Source organism: Sinohyriopsis cumingii, chromosome 5, assembly GCF_028554795.1.
Source record: "Sinohyriopsis cumingii isolate HCF-2022 chromosome 5, ASM2855479v2, whole genome shotgun sequence".
Taxonomy (NCBI): Eukaryota; Metazoa; Mollusca; class Bivalvia; order Unionida; family Unionidae; genus Sinohyriopsis; species Sinohyriopsis cumingii.
In genome coordinates, this window is record NC_142965.1 from 38097249 (window position 1) to 38121971 (window position 24723).

General features: G+C 39.1%; 1 protein-coding gene across 1 annotated transcript in view; it reads right to left on the minus strand.

Annotated features, from left to right (window-relative positions):
- Window positions 1-24723, minus strand: part of LOC149798969 (cell division cycle protein 16 homolog) — an 83079-nt gene that overhangs the window by 37516 nt on the left and 20840 nt on the right. Inside the window, exons 7-10 of the mRNA XM_089957879.1 lie at window positions 21324-21418; window positions 16357-16490; window positions 6018-6097; window positions 722-771 (exon numbers count right to left, since the gene is read on the minus strand). Coding sequence (XP_089814005.1) covers window positions 722-771; window positions 6018-6097; window positions 16357-16490; window positions 21324-21418 — 359 coding nt within the window. The remainder of the gene's footprint in view (window positions 1-721; window positions 772-6017; window positions 6098-16356; window positions 16491-21323; window positions 21419-24723) is intronic.

The following is a 24723-nucleotide window of genomic DNA, read 5'->3' on the forward strand; positions in this document are numbered from 1 at the left end:
TATTTCTTTTTCATAAATATATTACTTGGCAAGTTCACAGAGATGACAATGCAGGGAAAGTGTCCAACAACATTGCCATGCTCTGTCAACTGGTTAGTCAGTGCATTTATCTACTTGTGTACCAGGGTAACTTCATTAGGAATTGTAATTTAGGTAATGGTTCTAATTTACTATCCATCTGTCCATCAATCCATCTATCTACATTGTTTAATAATAATAGTATTACTAATATCAATAATACTTCCAATTCATAGTGCACCTGTCCACCTAGGCATCTAAGTTATACAATGAAAAATTAACAAAAGAGCAAATAATTATTGAACTTTGCAATCGAATTATAGAAATTGTAACTTCAAAAATTTAAACAATCCCATTTGTATATTTAAATGCACAAATTCAGAACACATTAGCTAAATTAGAAATGTGTCCAGATGATTTGGATGTCCCTGCCAATTTAATGCAAATTGAGGGTAAAGTTCTGAGTCAAACTGGGCCCATAACTCTGTAAGTATTGGCCACAAAATGGTTACGGCTGAACCTGACCAAGATCTTAATTTACAGCTTCACAACAATCTGGTTTCAATCCATAAATTACTTCAGAAGTTACTGAGGGGAACATGTGACAGGACATGATGGAAGTATAAAATTCGGCAAGACAAAAGAAGAAAGATATCACACATGGAACATAAAATTTGATTCTATTTGTAGGTGATATACTTACGGGTTTGTCTGGATACATATCTACAAGCTTGTGTGCCAGGTAAAACAAGGCTGAAATTACAGGTATCAATTCTAAGAATCTCTTCAAAGCAATCTGAATAAACTTAGCTAAAAATGCTTGAATTAATGGAATACATACTCTATCAATCACAATAAAGAAAAGACGCAAACTGTACTATTTGTAAGCTGATATAGCATATGTAAGCTCTTGTGAATCACTTCCCATCATTATCCAATGCCAATACACCATTTATGAGTTCTAATAAAACACTTCTGATCATTATCCAATGCTAATATACCATTTGAAAGCTCTGATTAAACACTTCCCATAATGCTTCATTGCTAATATAATATTTCAGAAATTTCTGAAGTGGAGAAATTTGTTGGATTTTGCAGCCTGAGATTTAGACCATGGAAATAAATACTATCAAAATTTATTATAACCACTGAAATAAATATTACCAAAAATTTCATGAATAATATGCAATGAAACATTTCTGTGAGAAGGCCTCCTTTGTCTTTCTCAACACACTCAACAATTTATACCAACTGTATCAAAAGTGTTTCTTTGTTACTAGAAGCTCCTAATTTTTTGAAATGATATATAAATTTAATAATAAATGAAATGTCTATATGCTTATTATATAGACTCCATTAATTACTGTCACTGATGCTGTGAATAAAGAAACCACAACCTGTCTACTACAACTGTGAATATACAAGCTCTCAACAGAAATCACAGGAAAAACACTTGATTCTAGTCCTAGCCAGCCGCACAAATAATTTAATACCATCATACTATTTATTGTCTGACAGAACAGCGAGGTGCATCAATTAAATGTCATCATGTGGTTGCATGATTTATTCTTCCTGATCTGTGATTTAACTGCACTGGTGAAAATACTGGATGTGAGACTGCCACCATTCTAATTTAGGACCAACAAATCATCATAAGAAGTCTTCTGATGGAAAACCAGTGTTGATATGAATTTTCATTTTAGAGGATAACTATCCCAATAACAAGATTTTCAAGATGGCCCCCATAGGCAACCAGGTAGAATGCTGAGTGCACAATTTTCCCAATGGCACCTAAACATCACAAGAAGTCTTCTGGCAGAAACTCTATGTTAATATGACCATTAATTCAGGATGAGTGGCAATAACAAGATTTTCAAGACAGCCACTGTGATAGCCATACCAAACATCAGATCGACACCATTTTCATTTCAGACCAACAAAACATTAAAAGATGTTTTTAGTGAAAACCCCATGTCAATATGACAATCCATTCAGGATGAGTGGCAATAACAAGATTTTCAAGATGGCCACTTTGGCAACCATATTATATATCTGAGAAACACTTTTTTTCCAATTAAGACCAACCAGAACGTTGGATGAATGTGTGTGTGTAAAGTTTCATAGCAATCCTCCAAGCAGTTTAAAAGAAGCAATAACAAACTTGTGCTAACAGACAGATGGATGAACATGAGACCATCCCATAAGCTCTTATAGTCTATGAACAGTTGAGGTAAAAATTAAAGGGACACCAAAAATTAAAAAGATATGGACTAATTACATATAAAAAGGAGAAAATATTTGTCATACAATTAAATTCATTAGACAGAATGCAGACAAAAAGCAACAGCTCTCCTCAGTCAGGAGAGGCAACTGTGGCAACGTGATACATGTTACATAGTTCAAACTGAGTGACAGTCACAATAAAGAAAAAGGTGATGGGTGCATTCAATTCATGGTATGGTATCAAATAATATCCAGGGCTGCTCTATAAGGTATTCCAAGAGAAAATACTTCTAAAATCTTAAATGAATTATATGGTCCTGATTACATGAGAATTTGATATAAGTTCTATACTGGTCATTGGTCTCAAGTATGCAATTTTAAATCAAATGAAGAAATATATATGTATTTCCTTTCATTACTCCTCTGAAGTGAAATTTCTAACAATTTCAGAGAAGACCAGTTTCCAGCCTAAAAGTAATTATTGTGAATTTTGTGCACATGTTTCACGGATGTTCCAAAATATAGCACGTATGCTAATACTTAAAACAAGCTGAAATTTCTTTTACCAAAAGGGTATTCATAGGAAAGACAAGTTATGCTGAGTATTAAAACATATGGTCTGCAGAAATCTCACAAAGCTACAGAAATTAGAACACTAATAATTATAGTCTATTCTCAATATCTGATATCTTAAAGGGGATTCTGTAAAGCCTGGCATCCTTATGTGGCTTCTTTAAGCATTTTTAATTCTAAATATCTGGCACCTTTATAGGGCTTCTGTAAGCATTTATAATTCTAAGTGTCTGGCATCTTTATGGGGCTTTGTGAGTATTTTTAATTTTAAGTATCTGCCATCTTTATCTGGCTAGCAGTAATAATTATAATATCTCATGTTCAAAAATTGGTTGAAGAGACAAAATCATACTGAAATTAGTTAAAAACTTTACATTGATTTTAATCTAGAGTTTAGATGGTCAAATGGTTGCATGGATTGAATGCACACCTGAATACAAGTTTTTGTGGTTTTTAAAAAATACTTTTAACATAGCTTTAACAATTTGAGTCATTTTGCTAGAATGTCTTCAGTGTGGCAGTTTATAGTGATGTCGAGCACTGAGGCATCAAATGCAGACCAGTCACATTATCCTCAAAACAGGCCTGACCAGTCTTAACACTAGCCTCTTAATGCTGTGTGCCAAGAAAGGCAGCTGCAAGTACCAATTTTATAATTCTTTGGTATGACTCAGCCGGTATTCAAACCTGTGACCTCCAGCATCCTAATGAATGCAAAGCGATTGCTGTTATGTTCATCTCAATAAAACCTACTTATAAGAAACCAAGAGATGACCTACCCCATGACTTATCTGCCACCTAACACAATACCTGCTTGCCACCTATCCCATTACCCACTTGCCACCTACCCCATTATCCGCTTTCCACCTAATACAATACCCACTTGCCACTTACCCCAATACCAACTTGCCACCTACTCTATTATGCACTTTCCACCTAACACAATACCCACCTACCACTCTGCTCCAATCTTGATGGCATGTAAAATGTCTGGTGCATTTTGTGGTAGTGGACTGAACATTTCAGAAATCCTTCAATTTTACGTCCTATGTTGATTCTGAGGTTTTATTTTCCAGTTAAAAATATACATCAATACTATGCTGTGCTAGATTCATGTCTAAACTAGCCCATAAGGAACTAATACATCAGTACCAACCCTGTTCTTTCTACTAATGATTCAAGAGAACACAGACAGACCCCAATCTGTCATTCCATTACACAGTGGCAGATCAGTGAATACTAGTAATATTTACATATCTCAATCATGATGTGTCATTGTTAATCTGGTGCAATGAATATAGTAGAAAATATCACAGACTGGCAAAACTATAAAATCTGTTACACCCTCCCAGGCCTCAATAAATCCATTTCTAATTTAATGCAATACTGATAACTAATACAGAGCAGCATGTAAATCAGATGAATCACCAACATTAGTACCTTTCAATCAATACATGTAAATCAGATGAATCATCAACATTAGTACCTTTCAATCAATACATGTAAATCAGATACAAAAAACAACAGTCCAAAGACAATTGTCTGTGGAAATAACAATGGAATTTTCCAAAAGCTGTAACCATGGTGATGGTACATGGCCTGGTATATATGCAGTGTGCTCTGAAGAGAACAGTTCAATTTAAAAACAAAAAAACAACCAATGCAGGGATGGTCCTGGCTTTTAAAAAGCTGTCGCCAAAAAAATCGCCAACCTCAATATTTTGTCGCCAATTTTCAAAAAGTGTCGCCAAAAAAGTAGTGTACATTTTTCCAAGTGTTAATTTAGTCTATTAATGTAACAGGCAATGAAAATTACAAAAGATGGATTAGTTAATACTTTAATTACAACAAGCATTAACAAAATGTTACAAAGTGTTACATGAAGATCCGTCGCGATTTTAGGGCTGCCCACTTGTTGAATGCAGTTTCAAAGTCTAATTTTTCACATCTGTACATGCTAATTCTCATTAAATTCTCGAGAGATGAGATGCAGAGCTTATTTCTGATGTCAGTTTTTATGAGGTTTATCTTACGGAATCCACGTTCACAGTCCTCAGTGCTGACATGTGACACCAGTAGCCTCTCAGCAGCCCCCCCCCCTTTTATGGCTAGCTTCACAAAGCTTGTAGCGAATTGCTTCCTAAATCCCAAGAATGATCACTGAATGCTGTATAAATTTTCTCGACAAGAAAAAAAGGATCTCCATTCCCACGAATGAAACTTACACGAGTCAACACCTGGCAATATTGGACCGTATATATAAGCGTAAATTCACACCCAGTTTAGGGATTCTTTCACTCCTGTATTTTGAGAAATAAATAATTATTATTAATTATGCAAAACTGTTTTTTTTTTTTTGCTATTTCTTGTTGCGGAGTTTAAGTCTCTGCAGCCGTAACACGGGACTGATGGCAAAAGGAAAAGATCAATGAGTAAAATGCTGCACTGGCGACAGATGTAATTGTGATTGAGATTTTTTCCATTTGCTTTGTATGTATACACAGTAGTCGGTACTTCAAAGGTTATCAGTTTTCTATGAAGGTTCAGCAAAACTATTGTATTGGTATATGTATAAAAAAAAAACAGAAGGATTAGCCATACAATTAATTGTATCTGTTCTATTCACGTCTTCAGAAGTCGGTCAGTTGTAGGTATAGTGCGGTAGCATGATTGACTGTATCGCAGCATACAGTACTCAGCCCAGATGTCAGCGTAAGCAGATTATGATGTAACAATGCACTGTAAAGATAGGGTTGTCAATAAGAACAAAGGATCGTTTGCGTAACAGATTGATTCCAATGCATTGCTTAGTCAAGTTTGTGGCTTCCTTTCGTTCTGGCTTTAAATTTATTCAGTCCAAATCCATGATTGTATGTACAAATTAAATAACCAAAAAGTATGTCGCCAAAAAAATCGCCAGATGGGATATTTTTGTCGCCAATAAGGAAAAAAAATCGCATTTTGCGACATTGGCGAAGCCCAGGACGATCCCTGCAATGAAATATACATTGATTGCCAAATAGTACTGATCTAAATAAGTTACTAAAACATCATACTATTGAAAATGGTATCATAAAAAATGGTAATATCATGATAAAATTAGTCTCACTGTAACATCACTATTATCTACATCTTTCAAAATATATACCTGCTTAACACATGATGGTATGACTCAAACAGCCACTGAAGCAGCTGTAACTTACCATTTGATCTCTTCAGTTCCACAAGTACAGCTATGTGTAATGGCAGGCAAAGGGAATTATATGGGTCTTTTTCTAAAACCCTGAAAAATATATATACTGAACATGAAAAAATTGATACACATATATAAAAAACATGAACAAATATCAATTATTCATCTGTAATAATTGTACCAATTAACCAGACTGTAAGCAACAATGACATAGTGGTCTCTAGCAGCGACTGTAAACATTAATTATAAAACAGAAAGTTAATTCAGACTAAAGTGACCTTAATAACAAAATGTTGACCCCATTTCTAGCAAAAGTAATTTGCAGATGTCAACCTTTGCATGTTAATTTTTATCTTTTTTAAAGCTTAAAAGATTAACTTCAATCTGCACAATATAGCCTGTGTTCTGTAAACATAACATTAAGTCATATACAAATGTCCCTCGACATCTCACACAAAACAGGGTAAACAAAAAGCAAATTTTTAGTAAATTGTGTTTCTTCAAGAATACGTTCCCCGATCACATTCATGTTAGGGATATAAGCCTGCTACCTCTCGAATCCAGCCCTACTAAAAGACGAAAATTTGTCTTTTCAGTCTATCTCATATAGACCAAAGGGCAATAACTCTTGCCCCTTACCTCCCCTTGCCACCGCCAGGTGTCACTAGTTTTTTAAGCTGAGCAATATATATTATACGAGGATGCTCACATAGCGGGGTGGTTGGGAGGGTTTTCAAGTAATGTGATCAGGTAAGTATTCTCGGAGAAACACAATTTACTAAAAATTTGCTTTCTCCTTCAAATACGTTCCCCGATCACATTCACGTTAGGAGAATAAGTAATAGGAGGAGGGAATGCTGAGCATCCTACCTCCACCCCGGGTACCTTCTAGGGAATGATGGCTGGATTCCCCATTTGAACGATAACCCATTCTCCTAATGTCATCAGCAACACAGCCTAGGGTTACGTAATATGTGACCCCTATATACGGTTAAGAAGATAGTTATTGAAATCTTCTTATCTATGAAATTTCACTGGCGAATCCAGCGAAGCTGATAGGCTGTGCTGATTGTTTTAAATGGGTCTGGTGGTCATCTGGGTTGCCGACACCGGACCTACCAGATTCAAGGTTTGCCTCTGCGAAGCCAAATCTCTGAGATAAAAACTGGAGAAGGTTGACTCTGCATGCCAGCCAACAGCTTCTATTATATCTCGGATCAAAACATTGCGTTTGAATGCCAGGCTCGCTGAGATTGCTCTAATCTCATGAGCCATAATCTTCATGAGGCGACTCTGATCTTGTGAGACCTCAGAGTACGCTGAGCGTATAACCCACTTTAGCCATGAAGCAAGGGCTTGAGGGGTGATATCCCGTTTACCAGCTTTGACCGGAAGAAAGAGGCGCTTACGTGTGTCCCGACACGCCTCTGTGCATTTTAAATAGTGCTTGAGTGCACGAACAGGATCATGCATGGCTGCTGCTCTTGACTTATCTATGGAAGAGAGCGAGCGAATGACGATTCTTTGATTGCCAATGGATGGAAACCTATTTTTGGTTACAAAGCCTGGTTGCGTCAGGAGGACCACCGAACCATCTTATCTGAACTGAAGAAAGATTGGGTCACTGGAAAGGGCATGTAACTCGCTCACCCTGCATGCTGAAGCTAAGGCTATCAACAAACATGTTTTGTATGATAGTAGCTTTAATGAAGTGTGGGCTAAAGGTTCAAATTTGTCTGAATTGAGCCATGTTAAAACCCAGGACAGATTCCATTTTGGAAACAGGGTGAGGGATTTTGGTCGATTGAAATCAAAATTGTCTAAAAGATCTGATAGATCTTTGTTATGCCCAATATCACATCTACCATGATGGCAGAATGTGTCTGATATCATGGAGCGGTAGCCTTTGATAGTAATTGGGGCCAACTGTTTCTCCTCGAAAAGCCAGAGAAAAAAGTCGGCCAGTTGAGGGATTGAGACACTCAAAGGGACGATGTTATTGATATGGCACCAGTCCCTGAAAACACGCCACTTTCCCTCATAAGCCTTCAGAGTGGAGGGCCTTCTTGCTCTTGAGATTCTATCCACAATCGAAGGTTTAAATTGTTTGTCTCGCAAGGCTGCCCGGACAAGAGCCAAGCATGAAGAAGGAGACAGTACGGGCAGGGGTGGAACACCTGTGACCGCGGTTGTTTGAGAAGATTTGGGCTGGTTGGAATCTTCCTGGGTAGATCTATCGCTAGATCGAGTAGATTGGTGACCCAGGACTTGTTCCATCTGAGAGGGGCAATCAGAATCATCCAACAGTTCTGACCCCTTAACCTCTGGATTATTTTCGGTACCAAAACCGTGGGAGGGTAGGCGAATGCCCACAACCCCTCCCAGCTGATTGACAGAGCGTCCACGGCCCAAGCCTCTGGGTCTGGAACCGGAGAGACGAAGGTGGGCAACTTGCAATTCCACCTTGTCGCAAAAAGATCGATCATCGGACGCCCCCAAAGTGTGCAAATCCGAAGAAAGACTGATTGATGGAGTGACCATTCTGTGTGAATGACTTGACCTTTCCTGGATAGAGTGTCGGCCAAGACATTAAGTCTGCCGGGAATGTGTCTAATTTGTACGTTGATGTGGAGGTTGTCGCACCAACGTAGAAACTGCCAGATCAGAATGCACAGGTCTGGTTATTTGGTGCCCCCTTGTTTGAGGAGGTAAGTCACCACCACAGAGTTGTCTGACATAATGAGGACAGTTTTTCCTGAGAGTTGATCGTTCCAGAAATAAAAGGCATTGATGACAGCCCTCATTTCTAAAAGGTTGATGTGGAGAGGCCTCTCCCCTGCCTCCCACGTGCCGCTGACTGTAGCGAAGTCCGGCAACAGGTGGGCACCCCAACCGTAGGTACTGGCGTCGGTACATACCGTTATCTCCACTTGGGGCATCTCCAGAGGAATCCCCGTGGACATCCAACCAGGGTTGTGCCACTGATGCAGGAATGATCGTATCTGCGCATTATCATTATTGTTTGATTGAGGGGACTTGAAAAGGGGCAGTAACGTCATTTGTAAGGGACGCATAAAAGACGGCCAAGTGGGATCAAGTCCGCTGCCGCATTGAATAATCCGAGGAGTTGCAAGAATTCTCTCACTGAAATCCACGTCCTGTTGGAAACAGACTCGACGAGTTCAACGATCCGGATTACGCGAGCGCGAGGAAGCCGTACCAGATTCAGATCGGTGAGAAACTCCATACCCAGATGGACAAAACGCTGGGGTGGACGGAGATCGGACTTTTTCCAGTTCACGAGAAAGCCTAGATGATCTAAAAGTGCTAAAAGATCGTTTCTGCCTTTGAGCAGAATAGAACTTACCATATGTTTCTGGAGATGTTGTCCAAGTACACTGCCATCCCTGTAGATGAAGTTGAGCGGAACAGGGTGACGACGCAATCCATAACCTTGGTAAAAGCCCAAGCGCTGATGTTGAGGCCAAAGGGTAGGACCTGGAACTGATAAACCGCATCACGGTAAGCGAATCGGAGAAATTTCCATGACACGGGATGGATAGGGACGTGAAAATATGCGTCGGTCATATCTAGACTGACGGCATACTCGCCCCGCCGGATGGAAAGATGGATTGATCTCGCCGTTTCCATCTTGAATTTCAGTGGTAAAATGTATTGGTTGAGGCGACTCAGGTCGATGATCGGCCTCAACTTGCCTTTTTCCTTCTGGATAAGAAACAGCCTCGAATAAAACCCAGGCGATTGCGTTTTTTTTCTCACAATCTCCACCGCCAGTTTTTCTATGAGCGACCATATCTCCTGCTGTAGAAAGGTATCCTTCCCCCGATCGGACAGTATGTCCGTGAAGAGGGGAGAGGAGGACAGGGGAGGGGGTTGGATAAATGAAATCACAAGTCCCTCCGAAATGACCTGGATCACCCAATCGTTCTGAGGAAAAAAGGTGGTCCAGTGGTCCTGAAATTGCAGGAGGCGGCCGCCCACAGGTAGGCTGTCCACGGTTGGTGGAGAGGGTATGTCAATTTTTAGAGTTAGGAGGCTTGAAGACGGAGAAACTTTGTTTCTTACCGCCTCTGTATGGTTGCCTCCTAGCTTGATTAGACTGTTGTCTCCTGGCACTGGGTTGGGATCTATACTGCACATTTGATTATAAGGATCCCTTGTCCCTGGTCCGCCAATCATCCCTCCACTGTGGCTGGGGCTGATTTTTTCTAAACGCCTGCGAGGGTTGGGTGGTGAGTTGGAGGGGCAGTTCCTGAGCTGCCTGCTTCCGAACTTCTTCAATTTTTCCTCCAAAGAGTAAAGGTGACCCAAACGGAGTCATCCGTAAAGCCAGAGTATGATGGGGCTTGAGCGACATGGACCGCAGACATGCATCATGTCGTATCAGGTCTAAGTTGGCAGAAGCAGTCAACGCATTAGCCATGGAATGGTGAGCTGCCCTGTTAATAACTCTAGCGATCCGGGCCGTTGCTTCCCAAGCGTGGTCATTGTCAGATTTTTCTGCGAGTCGGAAAATGGCTAATGAAGCCAAATCTAACATTGACGACGCAGCGACTACGTTCCGGACTAGCTTTGACGTGGCATGGAACACATTTTTGTCCACTTTCTAAAACAGTGGAGTGGACATGTGAACTGCTGCCATATTTTTGTCCAGGGCCGGAAGATCCGTACTGAAGGCGTCTGAATGAGTTGTACCAGCAACCCGAGAACGTCGCTGGTACTTGGCTTTCTGAAAAGAATGCCTTAGCATTCCCCGGATCACCTATTCGTCCTGATAGACGATCATTGATCTCCTTAATTTTTGCCAACTGGGGAAGGAGCCGGAAGGACGGCGTCTCTTCCTCCCCGTCAAGATCTACAGACGCCTTAACTCTGTAGTCTTGAGTGGCGGTAGGAGGTGGAGGGCATTCTGAAGTTGCCAACACCCTATAAATTTCTTCCACTGCCACCTTGAAGCCAAACTCAGTCCGTTCCATGGTTGGATCTGTGTACGGCTGATTTGCAGGAGTTTCATCACCCTCACTGTGTGCCGAGTCGTGTTCTGAAATAGCTTGCATTTCTGGATAGAGCATATCAGGTGGCATAGATGACGCGATTCCGTCATCCTTAACACTGTCACTAACTCTTCCTTGTGGATAAGCCATGAACATATGGACGGACGACCCTGCCGGCTGGTTTGTCTGGCTTGTGGTCGGCCTGAATGTTGGTGACGGTCCTGCTATCACCGGCACCGGCTGCTCCAATGGCCTGGCTGGATGGATAGATTCCTCACTAAAATCTCCGCCATAGTATTGGTATGTTGCCGGCAGTACAGCTTGACAGACAGATTTATCACTAAAATCCCCGAAAGTCATATTTGGTTGGACCGTTTTAGCAATAGGGTCCCCATGCTGGGACAGCTGGACGGCCGGTGACGTAGAGGTTGTATAATGAAATGGATCCAATGGATCCGGTAAAAACCCCATGCGTCCTGACTTACAGGCCCAAAGGCCATGCTCGGACATGCGGGGGGACTTACGCCCACTGGGCAGCCTAAAATTGGAGGAACATTCCCCCAAAGAGTCAGAAAAAGCTGTGGAAACGAGCAAGGGAAATAAGGGTAATATCTGGCCTGATGTCAATAGCTGCATCGTCGTTTCCTGGACCAAACGACGCATCTGTTCCAAGGTGGAATGTTGTACCCTGTCAACATTATTTTCCTCAATTGCCGCTGATGTTACTGTGGCTGACGGTTGCAAACGACGAACTTTAGGTGGAGGGGGGACCCCAATGTCCCCCACACGGCTCGCAATGGAGGCTGTCTTTGGATGTATACTGAGGACATCAATGCTATCTTTCTTCGACTTATTCCGTCTATCCCTCCCTTTTGCTGCCTTCTGGGCTACATCAGCCCACATTTGCTCTGTCCAAGTATTACACATGCTGCATGGTATAGATGATGTAATCTTGGTACATACAATACAAGAGTCATGGTTGTCTTCTTTTGATTTGAACTTTTTGCATTTCATGCATTTGGTTGACATTTCTACTGAAACGACACAAGAAAAGAAAACAAAGCACAAATTAGCAATGCAGCATGTTATTAATTCACTAATACCACAACCGTTACTAACGGAGTAAGCAAAATTAGTCAGTGTCAGGTTAACTCTTAATTGACAACACGAGTTCAGCGATAGCATGTGTAACATGGTCTTCAGTAGACAAAATCCGTAAGGGTGACAAAGTCACTCAATTTTGAAAAAAATTATTAAAATAATTTATACAACCTGTAGAAGAATGACAGTTGCAAATGACAAACTTTAGGTGGAGGGGGGACCCCAACGTCCCCCACAAGGCTCGCAATGGAGGCTGTGTTCGGATGTATACTGAGGACATCAATGCTATCTTTCTTCGACTTATTCCGTCTATCCCTCCCTTTTGCTGGACCAAATGACGCATCTGTTCCAAAGTGGACTGTTGTACCCTGTCAACATTATTTTCCTCCACTGCCGCTGATTGTCCGACGCAATAAATCCAAATTTAACTTTGGATGGTCCATATTTAATGCTAAGATGGCTTGGATTGTTTGGAGGTATAATGTACGTGTTATCCATACAAGCGAAGCTTAAAAACTTGTGACACCTGGCGGTGGCAAGGGGAGGTAAGGGGCAAGAGTTATTGCCCTTTGGTCTATATGAGATAGACCGAAAAGACGAATTTTCGTCTTTTAGTAGGGCTGGATTCAAGAGGTAGCAGGCTTATATCCTTAACGTGAATGTGATTAGGGAACGTATCTGAAGGAGAAAACTGAATGTAGCCCAAGTGAAGGCATGGGTTACCAAAGGACCTATGAAAAATTATTATGAAATGGTGGACATCAACAGTGAGAAGTGGGGTGTTAGGGATAAATAGATGAACACTCGTTTTATAAACACTTCAGCAAATCAGAGATAAAATCACGATCAAAGCTTAATTAGGAACAAAAATGCTCATGGGCACTGCTGTGATGGTTGATGAATTTTACCTTTTAGTTTTTGTTACTGAAATCTGCTTCAAACGCTATTGCTGTCCTATTTTACTGGGGTGAATGTTACAGGCTTTGAGGTAGCTTGGACTGACTGCCAGCAGTATAAGAAAAGTTCATGCATCAGTAATTGTCTTGATTAGCAACTACAACCCAGGCATTTAAAAAAAAGCAGCATACAGTCAACTTGTCTAATTCACATGTACAACTGTAGGTATTTTTGAATGATTGATTATACTCCTTGTAGCACATAATAAGGAAGCCAATCAATCAATCAGTCTCTCTTTCTTTCATAATTTATCTACTGATTAACTGAGTATTGAAATTTATGTATATTTATTTCTCAATTATTGCACCCACAATTCATTCATCCATGCCCCTTGGTTCCTACTGGAAACTCAAGAGCACTTTGTGAATGCTATCCATGAGGGAGACTTTGCCATCACTGTGGACTTAGAAGGTGCATACCCTCATGTCTCTATTCACAAGGCTCACAGGATCTTCCGGTGATTCACCTACAAGATTGTATACCAATTCTGGGCACTCCAGTTGGGGCTCAACATCTGCCACTGGGTCTTCACTCGTATGACAAATCAAGTAATGATTCATATTTGGACCATTTCTAATGCGGCAACATCAAATTATCTGGACAACATCCTGCAGCAACATCAGTGAGTTAGTTCTAACAAGACATGATGGCCCTTGTTACCTGTCTGGACTTCTCATCAACAATGAAATATTTAACATAGTACCATCTTAACGATTTGTTCACCTAGGTATGTTCAAGTATACAGGCAACATATTTCGTCTCCCTCAGGATCGGGCACTGAATCGACCCAAGGTAGCACCGTACTTTTGAGGAAATTATATCCACATGGTAATCCCTTCACCTACAAGGCTTACTCAATGCTGCTGCTGACCTCATGACCCAAGGTTGCCTCCTACTGCATTGCCACTGTTTCCTCAGAAACCAATGGGGTCCTCTGGAGAGGTTGGCCATTGTGAAAGCATTTCACCAGTGGCAGGAATATTTGCTTGGCATAGGAGTTCTTATTCTATCCATCAACCCTATAGTTGTCTCAAACGACGAAGAGGAATCCAACCCTACAATGGTGATTTATCTCCAACAAGGAGGACCCCAGTCCCCAGACCTTGGCATCACATGTAGGACCTTGTGAAGTGGTGTTGTCATCAACATAGCCACATACATGTTCACCATATCCCAGGATGCCTCAACATACTGGCCAGCTCTTTGTAATAAAAACAATCAACTAGTACAGAAGGAACAGATTCTCCATCCCTCGGTTCTCACTCAGATCTGTGCCTGATTGGTGGGTCTGTTTACCACAGGGTGGATTGCCAAACTTCCATCATTTGTCTCTCCTGTCCTGGACCCAAAAGCTTGGGCAGTCAATGCCCTATTGTTGGACTGGACCAAACTGAATGCATACACCTACCCTCCAACACCTCTGATTCCTAATGTGAATGGAATCAGCCTTTCACCTCATCCTCATCATACCACTCAGATGCGCGGAGTTGTGGATCTATGACCTTATCAATCTTGCATCAGAAACCCCACAGAAATTCGGGTTTTCCTTCATCTTCTCAAACAACAATCATGGCAGTTGTTTCATCCTTTTCTGGAGCTCCCAAACCTGCACGTCTGGATCATATTAAACAGGTCCTTAGGCTTAAACAATTCTTGCAACCATTTGTGGAGAGAATCACTTGGGTGCAACAGCCCTCCACTGTGAAATCATAGAAGGCAAGTGCCATATTTTCACCCAATGGTACACAAACAAACATCCTGCTTCTCAAGGCATCTATACCACAGATAGCTAATCTCCTCCTCTGGCTCTTCGTTTGGAGAAAGTTAGCACAGAGTACAATCAAAGATTACCACTCCATGCTAGCTGACACCTTTGGTCATCACGGGATAGAGGATATCGGACAAACCCAGGACTTATCTGACCTTCTTACCACCCCTGTGCATGGCCAAAATCATGAGCCCTATGCCCAAAGGGTATTAAACTGGCTGGACAAGACACCTTTTGAACTGTTTGCTAATGGACATCATTCAGGCTGTGGGATGGAGATTGGAGTCCACATTCTTTAGTATTTATCTCTGTGATTTGTCATCCCAAAGCGTCCAATCCATCTGGTAGAACCTACATCCGCAGCTGAAAAGGTCACCCTTCCAGGTCAATCAACAGCTTCTCAAGATCCGGTTTCACAACTACTGCTGGATTTGCTGGGGGGTGGGGTGTAATTTTCCCTTTTGAAACCGTGTCCCAACAGATTGAGTCACCTTCAGTCAGGTTACAATAGAATCTGTCTCACCTTAGGGGACCAGAGATGATATCTCCAGGGTAAGGGGATGTACCTCCCTTCACCTCTTACCTATTCTCCTAAGGTATTATGATTGGGTTGCATATCTGAAGAAAAAAACTTTTCCTAGTAAAATATGTTTCCATGATGGAGATCAGAGTCCATATTCTCTAGCTTTTATCTGCAAGATCTGTCATCCCAGAGAGCCTGATTAGACCTGGTGGTGATGGGGGCTAGTTTTTTCCTATTTGAAGCTGAGCCCTGATAGATGAAGTCACCTCCACTCCAGTTGGATTACCTAGAAAATGTCTCATTTACCTTAGGGGACTGGAGATGGTATCTCTTTAGTAAGGGGATGACTCTTCCTCCACCTCTTACCTATTCTCCTAAGGTATTATGATTGGGTAACATATTTAAACAAGAAAACAATTTTTCCTAGTAAAATATATTTCTTAGAGAATACTTATTTAATCATAATACACATACACTCTCTAAGCCTCCCTGCAGTTACATCCATAGAGAGTGTGCCTTCTGCTCCAGTAGTAAATGACACATTCTTAGGTTTTGCCGCCAATTCTTATACCTAAGTAGAGATCACTCTGCAAGACTGCCACATAGGTCGACAAAGAACTTTTAGCTCCTTTTAGCTAAGATAGTATCTGGAAGGGCTGGATTTGCAAGGCAGTAGTAATTCTCCCAAGGTATTACAATTGGGTAACATATCTGAAGAAGAAATACTAATTCCTGGCAAGCAGACAAGTAAATTTCATAGCTACGTGCAACAGTATCAAACAAACAGAGCTAAATGTAAAAGCCAACTCCTGATACCTACACCACCACCAACAGTGACAATGCAATCAGAAAAGTGACACCTCTGTATTACCTATACTTTGCAGATGAGACAAAAAAATGTGTCTGTCAGGGTGTCTGGATAAAACAGCTGAAATAGTTGAAAAGGTCTGACTATTTCCTATTTAGATATTCACCTGGAACTCACCTTGATGTTATATTATAACATTCTCTAAAATCACAGTTGTAGTAATGTCTCTCTGCAAGGCTGACTATCAGGTCCAGATTTCCATTGAGGCAGGAGAATGGAGAAGGAATGTGGAAATCTTTTGGCTTATCATACTGCAAATAATAAGGAAAAAATACAGATAAATCAACTTACACATGTTTGAATTTGTCTTTGTTTTATTTTGAAAATGATACACTGTTGGCATAAATTATTTAGTCTATACAGCCTTGAAGAGTTTTGTTTCCATGACGTTTTAAGAGCTTAAAAAGTTTTCATGCTGCACTTTTCCAAGGGAAAGTGGCTCATGCTCCATTCTGAACTACATAGTTCATTTCCAATTTGAATCATCTATTTCTTACTAAATTAGTCATCCCAATCTGAACTGCAAACAGTTAATTTCCTATTTGGATCATCTATTTCATACTTAATTAGTCAACCATTTCCTATTTGGATTGTCTATTTTTTACTAAATTAGTCATCCATTTCCTATTTGGATCATCTATTTCTTACTAAATTAGTCATTCATTTTGGATCATCTATTTTTTTTACTAAATTATAGTCTGATAATACAAAACAGTTTGTTTGTACCCCCCCTACTGATTTAAATAATGGAAATCTTTAATGTGATAAAAAGTGCAAGGAACTTAGTCAATTCATTCATTCATTTATAGTTTCTAACCTGACTCTGAGTAGAGTGGCCCTAACACAGTCATCTTATGCATGTTTCATGCTTAACAGACGTTTTCAGTGCAATAGACAGACATGCTCAGATCCATTTCCAGTTTCTGGACAAGTCCATTTTCAGCAATGGGGTGTATCATGACTACAGATGTACATACGTAAGTCGTCTGCTTCTGATATTTACAATGTCGAATCATGCAAAGGAAAATGACAACTACGCTTTTCATGTGGATTTAATAAGCGGTTTAATTTCTATGTTCATGTATGCAGAGGGATATAATTCCAAACTCTTAACGTTATGTAATTTACGCAATTATTCAGCTGTTGCCGAACAGGATGAACTACGTCATTATGTTTTCTGATGGAAAAAACCTAGCCTATAGTGTATGCACTATGGCGTTGTGTTAGTATGGAAAGTCCATTAAGGATGAAATGGTGCAGGGGATGCCAGCATTAGTGCCATTCTGGTCACAGTCAGGTTAGAAATTATAAATCAATGATTCAATTGACTTAGTTCTGTGCACTTTTTATCACATTAAACGTTCGCGTTTTTGAAATCGGTAGGGGGTAAAAACAAACAGGTTTGTATTATCAGACTATAGTCATCCATTTTGCAAATGTGCTTAGTGTGCCACTATAACAAAGGGACACTGCTATATATGTCTACTACAAGACACATGACATTTCATCCACCTAGTTTTGTCCCCTTTTTATTTATTTATAGTTTTGCAAAAACTGTAAATAACAAACATCTAAAATTTAAGAAGTGATGTATTTCATTTAGTTTTAATGTTTTCTTAATCCCATCATATACATCTAAGCAGATTCAAAGGAGTATTTCAACAAGTTCAATGTCTATTCAAGATAAAACCTAACATTGTTCAATTCAAGGATTTTTCAAGATTGTTCCTTAAATTCAAGGAATTTTCAAGGTTGTACGAACCACAAAATTTCATCAACATTTTCTTGGCAAAGCATCTCCTTTTGAGTTTAAGAAGACAGTTTTCATTCATAAAAGAAATTAAACTGATTTGAAGTTTTTGGTTTAACAGCCTTTAAGCAAAAAATGGCAAAGCTTTAAATAATCTTGTAATAAAATAATAGAGTTAGCCACAATATTATAAGCTCACTGAATTGCACTTAATGAGTAAACTAAAATTTAAAACTAAAATGTTTCAAATCACAGCAACTTAAAATAACTGAAATTAGTTCTTCCAGAATTGGTTTTAATTTAAGAATGTACTCTGATCTATTGATGCAGACAGATGACACAATGTCTGAAATGATTTTCCAGAAAAGTATGTAACATAGAAAGACAGGTTATGCTCCACAAAATTTCACTTCCTCAAATTGTCATCTGCATCACATTCAAATTTTGTGATGAACAATATGACCTTCCTCATCTCCTACACCCACCTCACTTTTCTATCTGAACAGTTCATGATTTTATATTTTTAAAGTGAGAAATCACACATATTTAATTCCACCTTAAAGGGGACAAACATGCAAAACTGAAATTCGTGCAAACTTCATATATAATTTGCTATATGTATAAGGTTCATTTTCTGAAAATTTGTACCTTTTATTCTTACTCATTACGAAGAAATTTATGAAAAACCGATCATCTCTCCCAAGCTGTCTTGAATAGAACGACGCGCTTCCCTCCCCCTGTACAAATAGCGGGTGTGACGTCATTTGAGACACTGTGTACACACTGGCATTGTTGACAATGAATTATGGAGAACTCACCCTGGGAGAACTCATCCCAGGTGATAGAAGTTGCCATATGGTGGTCAGAGAAGTCGCCCAACTGCGCCTGGAGAAGTCGCCCCAAGGATCATATATACTAATTCTGAGATGTCGCCACGTGGTTGTTAAGGCTTTATTTATTGTTGTTTTTTCTTCAACTTAACTTACTAAATCTATCAAATTTGCAACTTTTCAACTTTTCCATTTGAAGCAGATTCTGTACTTAACGAAAAAGAACTGGTATCTATCCCTTTTGCTCTGCTCTTCAAATCATTAAATGCATTTTAATTGGAAAAATAAAGTGGGTGTATGCATGATGTGACATCTGCAGTTTTATAAATGAAAGGGCTCCAACCTAATAACTAAAGTCATCCTGAGACAACTTTATGGCATGGACCTCTATAACCCTAATTTGACTAAATTCTTGCTGACCGTCAATAATCCAAAGGGTTATAGTATCATCTCTCTAACTGAACAATTTAATCTGATTTATTTCATTGAGATTTGCTAACCACTGACGAATGATACTTGAACTCGATAAAAAGCATCACTGATGCCTAGTCAGGAAATCCGGTCACTATTGAGTTCTGCATCATGGCTAATGCACAGAATTCAGACGGTTTCTGAAAGCTATCATGTACTATGCCCATCATTTAGTTTATTTCTTCTTTTTTGTCAGTGTTCATAATTTTATTATTTCTCAATAAAACAAACTATTTAAAGCTGAAAAAGAAGTTTAAAAAATATTTCACTACTAAATTGCCGATGCACAATAAACATGATTGCGTTATTTTATTATATATAACAATACCATGATCACGCATACTAACAATATTTTGTTACTTTAAATGCATATTTGAACTGCTCAACGTACTTGGGACATAAAGAGAAGATCATCTTTAAAAACATATTTAAATGTCACATTTAAATCCTGGACTAAACTGAAGAACATTTCACATGGTCCGAATCAGCTTGGAAGTTTGGAGAATCAGCCAGAAATATGGGCCGAATCAGTCAGTGATTTGTACCGAATCAGCCTGGTCCAAGTTTGAGAGTAATTACCACATTAATGAATAATGTTAGTATAACAGATTTATCAATCAATAAAGTTAACAATAACAATTGTTTAAAAAATTGTACCGTGGTGTTCCAGTGTGTGTAGTTATAAGAAATCTAACGAGTTTATATGAACACACAGACTTTCAATTATAAGTGATTTATTTTTCGATTATCAACATTACACAAACAAGATGAATGCAGAATGTGTTTATTATACAAAGAGTGGAAAACAGTCTTGAAAGTAAGTGTGGAAGAAAAATGCATATTAATCAGATGCAGTTACATACAAAATCAAACGTGCATAATAAATTACTGTTGTTAACAATGAATGAAAAAGCATAAACATTTCTTTAATGTTATTTCATTTGGTAGATAATTTCTTACTTTTCAAAGATGGAGGAAAATAAAGAGTAAAATAATTGAGGATTGTTCCAGAACTGCTATTATTCACACAATTTTGAGCTGCGCATTGAACCATCTTGTTTCTACTTGACACTTCGCTGCACAAATTGAATACAACTCTTATACGTTAATCGTCTCAAATGATGTCACATCCTGTTTGTATGGAAGGGAGCTAACAAATTCGGGGCAGGTTCTTTCCGTTTGATCTCGGAATACAGGACAATATTTTGTATCAAATGTTTGTGCAAATACAATAGATGCAAAGAAAAAAATAGTCGGGATAGGTTATATACACAAACTACTAAATATCCTTCTATTTACAATAAAATTGTACAGGTCAGGTTTTTTTTTCCCTTTTAAGATTTGGCAAAATATTTTTAAAACAGTTGAAATTCTGTACTTTTGCCCTGTCCTTGTTCCAATAAATGAATTTTCAAACAACTATACTCATATGGAGATCTGAGTACCTGAATTTGCTTTTCACTATAAAAAAATCTGAAGAACATCCAACAGGATGAAATTTTTAATTCTATTGTGGTCATGTGACTCATTTTGATGTGTTTTTATTCAGGGTACTAAAAGCAGATTTTTTTTATTTCGTTGTGTTCATGTGACACATATTTATGTGTTTTTGATTCAGGGTATTACAAGCTGAAATTTTTAATTTCACTGTGGTCATGTGTCACATATTGATGTGTTTATGATTCAGGGTATTACAAGCTGAAACTTTGAATTTCACTGTGGTCATGTGTCACATATTTATGTGTTTTTGATTCAGGGTATTCACTATGAGCACATTTTTGAATTCAAACTCTATGGTTATCATACTGAGCTAGTTATATACAGCATCTGGTACATAATGAATCTTCAACAAAACTGACTCGTGCCAACATAAGCATTCTTGAATTCTACTTTAGATACTATATGTTCAAATATCAGGAATTATTTATTATTTTGACATTCACCCCTATGCAAAATACAAAACGGTGTAGTGCAATCGAGACTAACCTTTTTCATATGAAAATACAAAACCATGGAGTTCAATCAAGACTAACCTTTTTCAATCTACTGTTATAGAGATACTTTAAAAGTTCCACTTCCTCTTTTGGACACTGTGTGGTAAAGTGGAGGGATTCAATGAGCTCCTGCTCTGAAATCAAAACAAAACATAAAATGTATTGTAAATGCATGGCATTATGAGTCACTTATTGTACATAAGCTATTGTAACATCACCCAATACAACTTTCAATTTCCAACATACTAATTTCATACAGGAAATTCACTTTCTAATTTCTAATGTACAATTTTCATGTTTTTTGTGGATGATGCATACTACATGTAAAATATGAAGACCCAGTGTAAAAGTGATGTAACTGTAATTGTCCTACTCAGAGTTGCACCTTAATTGATCTGTCAGCCTCAGGAAGACATCTTATTTATCTCTGTCCTCCAAACATGATCAAGATATGGGGATTTGTTAAAAATAAGGGGACACTGACAGTTTGAGGGGGACAATGTCACTTTGTCTCACACATGATGCGATGCTAGCCATTCATTCAACAGAAGCATATCCATAAATTTGCGTAGTAATGAAATCGTTGCAAAGCCAAGTAAATTGACACCTATGTAAATAAGGACTGCAGTATGCACCAAGTGTATTGACAATTTTTACTAAAGCTGTCACTGTGTATACAGAACTACACCGTGTAATATCTTTATGATACTGGTGAAGTCAGGCCAAACTTCAATGTGTAATATCTTGATGTTACTGGTGAAGTCAGGCCATGATACACAGTAATATCTTCATGTTACTGGTGAAGTCAGACCAAGATGCACTGTAATATCTAGATGTTACTGATGAAGTCAGGCCAAGATACACTGTAATATCAAGATGTTACTGGTGAAGTCAGGCCAAGATACACTTTAATATCAAGATATTAGTGGTGAAGTCAGGCCAAGCTACACTGTAATATCAAGATGTTACTGGTAAAGTCTGGCCAATATACACTGTAATATCAAGATATTAGTGGTGAAGTCAGGCCAAGATACACTGTAATATCTAGATGTTACTGGTAAAGTCAGGCCAAACTACACAGTAGTATCTCGATGTTACTGGTGAAATCAGGCCAAGATACACTGTAATATCAAGATGTTACTGGTGAAGTCAGGCCAAGCTACACAGTAGTATATCGATGTTACTGGTGAAGTCAGGCCAAGATACACTGTAATATCTCAATGTTACTAGTGAAATCAGGCCAAGCTACACAGAAATATCTCAATGTTACTGGTGAAGTCAGGCCAAGCTACACTGTAATATCAACATGTTACTGGTGAAGTCAGGCCAAGCTACGCTGTAATATCTAGATATTACTGGTCAAGTCAGGCCAAGCTACACAGTAATATCTAGATATTACTGGTGAAGTCAAACCAAGCTACACAGTAATAAGTAATATATAGATATTATCGGTGAAATCAGGCCAAGCTAGGCTATGTTGTGGGGTATTAGATTCTGTTTGATTCATGACCTACTGGGTTAACATCTGCTGTGAGACCTTAAATGAACATACTGTCTTTTCAAAACCTGTTTTTTTTTCAAGACCAAAACAAAATGATTCAGCAAAATATTTCAAAGCCTCTTAATATTCAGACAATGTTTTTGATATTTGTTTTGCTGAAACATAAGCGTTCACACACCATCTAATGAGACCTACACAATCTAATGAGACCCATGCCATCTAATAAGACCTACACCATCTAATGAGACCCACGCCATCTAATAAGACCTATGCCATCTAATGAGATCTACACCATCTAATGAGACCCACGCCATCTAATAAGACCTACACCATCTAATGAGACCCACGCCATCTAATGAGACCTACACCATCTAATGAGACCCACGCCATCTAATGAGATCTACACCATCTAATGAGACCCATGCCATCTAATGAGACCCACACCATCTAATGAGTCCTACACCATCTAATGAGACCTACACAATCTAATGAGACCTACACAATCTAATGAGACCCACACCATCTAATGAGACCTACACCATCTAATGAGACCCATGCCATCTAATAAGACCTACACAATCTAATGAGACCCACGCCATCTAATAAGACCTACAACATCTAATGAGACCCACGCCATCTAATGAGACCTACACCATCTAATGAGACCCATGCCATCTAATGAGATCTACACCATCTAATGAGACCCATGCCATCTAATGAGACCTACACCATCTAATGAGACCTACACCATCTAATGAGACCTACACAATCTAATGAGACCTACACAATCTAATGAGACCCATACCATCTAATGAGACCTACACCATCTAATGAGACCCACGCCATCTAATAAGACCTACACCATCTAATGAGACCCACGCCATCTAATGAGACCTACACCATCTATGAGACCCATGCCATCTAATGAGACCTACACAATCTAATGAGACTTACACAATCTAATGAGACCCACGCCATCTAATAAGACCTACACCATCTAATGAGACCCATGCCATCTAATAAGACCTATACCATCTAATGAGACCCACGCCATCTAATAAGATCTACACCATCTAATGATACCCACACCATCTAATAAGACCTACACAATCTGATGAGACCCACGCCATCTAATAAGACCTACACCATCTAATGAGACCCATGCCATCTAATAAGACCTACACAATCTAATGAGACCCATGCCATCTAATAAGACCTACACCATCTAATGAGACCCACGCCATCTAAGACCTACACAATCTAATGAGACCTACACCATCTAATGAGACCTACACAATCTAATGAGACCTACACAATCTAATGAGACCCATACCATCTAATGAGACCTACACCATCTAATGAGACCCACGCCATCTAATAAGACCTACACAATCTAATGAGACCCATGCCATCTAATAAGACCTACACCATCTAATGAGACCTACACCATCTAATGAGACCTACACCATCTAATGAGACCTACACCATCTAATGAGACCTACACAATCTAATGAGACCCATACCATCTAATGAGACCTACACCATCTAATGAGACCCACGCCATCTAATAAGACCTACACAATCTAATGAGACCCATGCCATCTAATAAGACCTACACCATCTAATGAGACCTACACCATCTAATGAGACCTACACCATCTAATGAGACCTACACCATCTAATGAGACCTACACAATCTAATGAGACCTACACAATCTAATGAGACCCATACCATCTAATGAGACCTACACCATCTAATGAGACCCACGCCATCTAATAAGACCTACACAATCTAATGAGACCCATGCCATCTAATAAGACCTACACCATCTAATGAGACCTACACAATCTAATGAGACCTACACCATCTAATGAGACCTACACCATCTAATGAGACCTACACAATCTAATGAGACCTACACAATCTAATGAGACCCA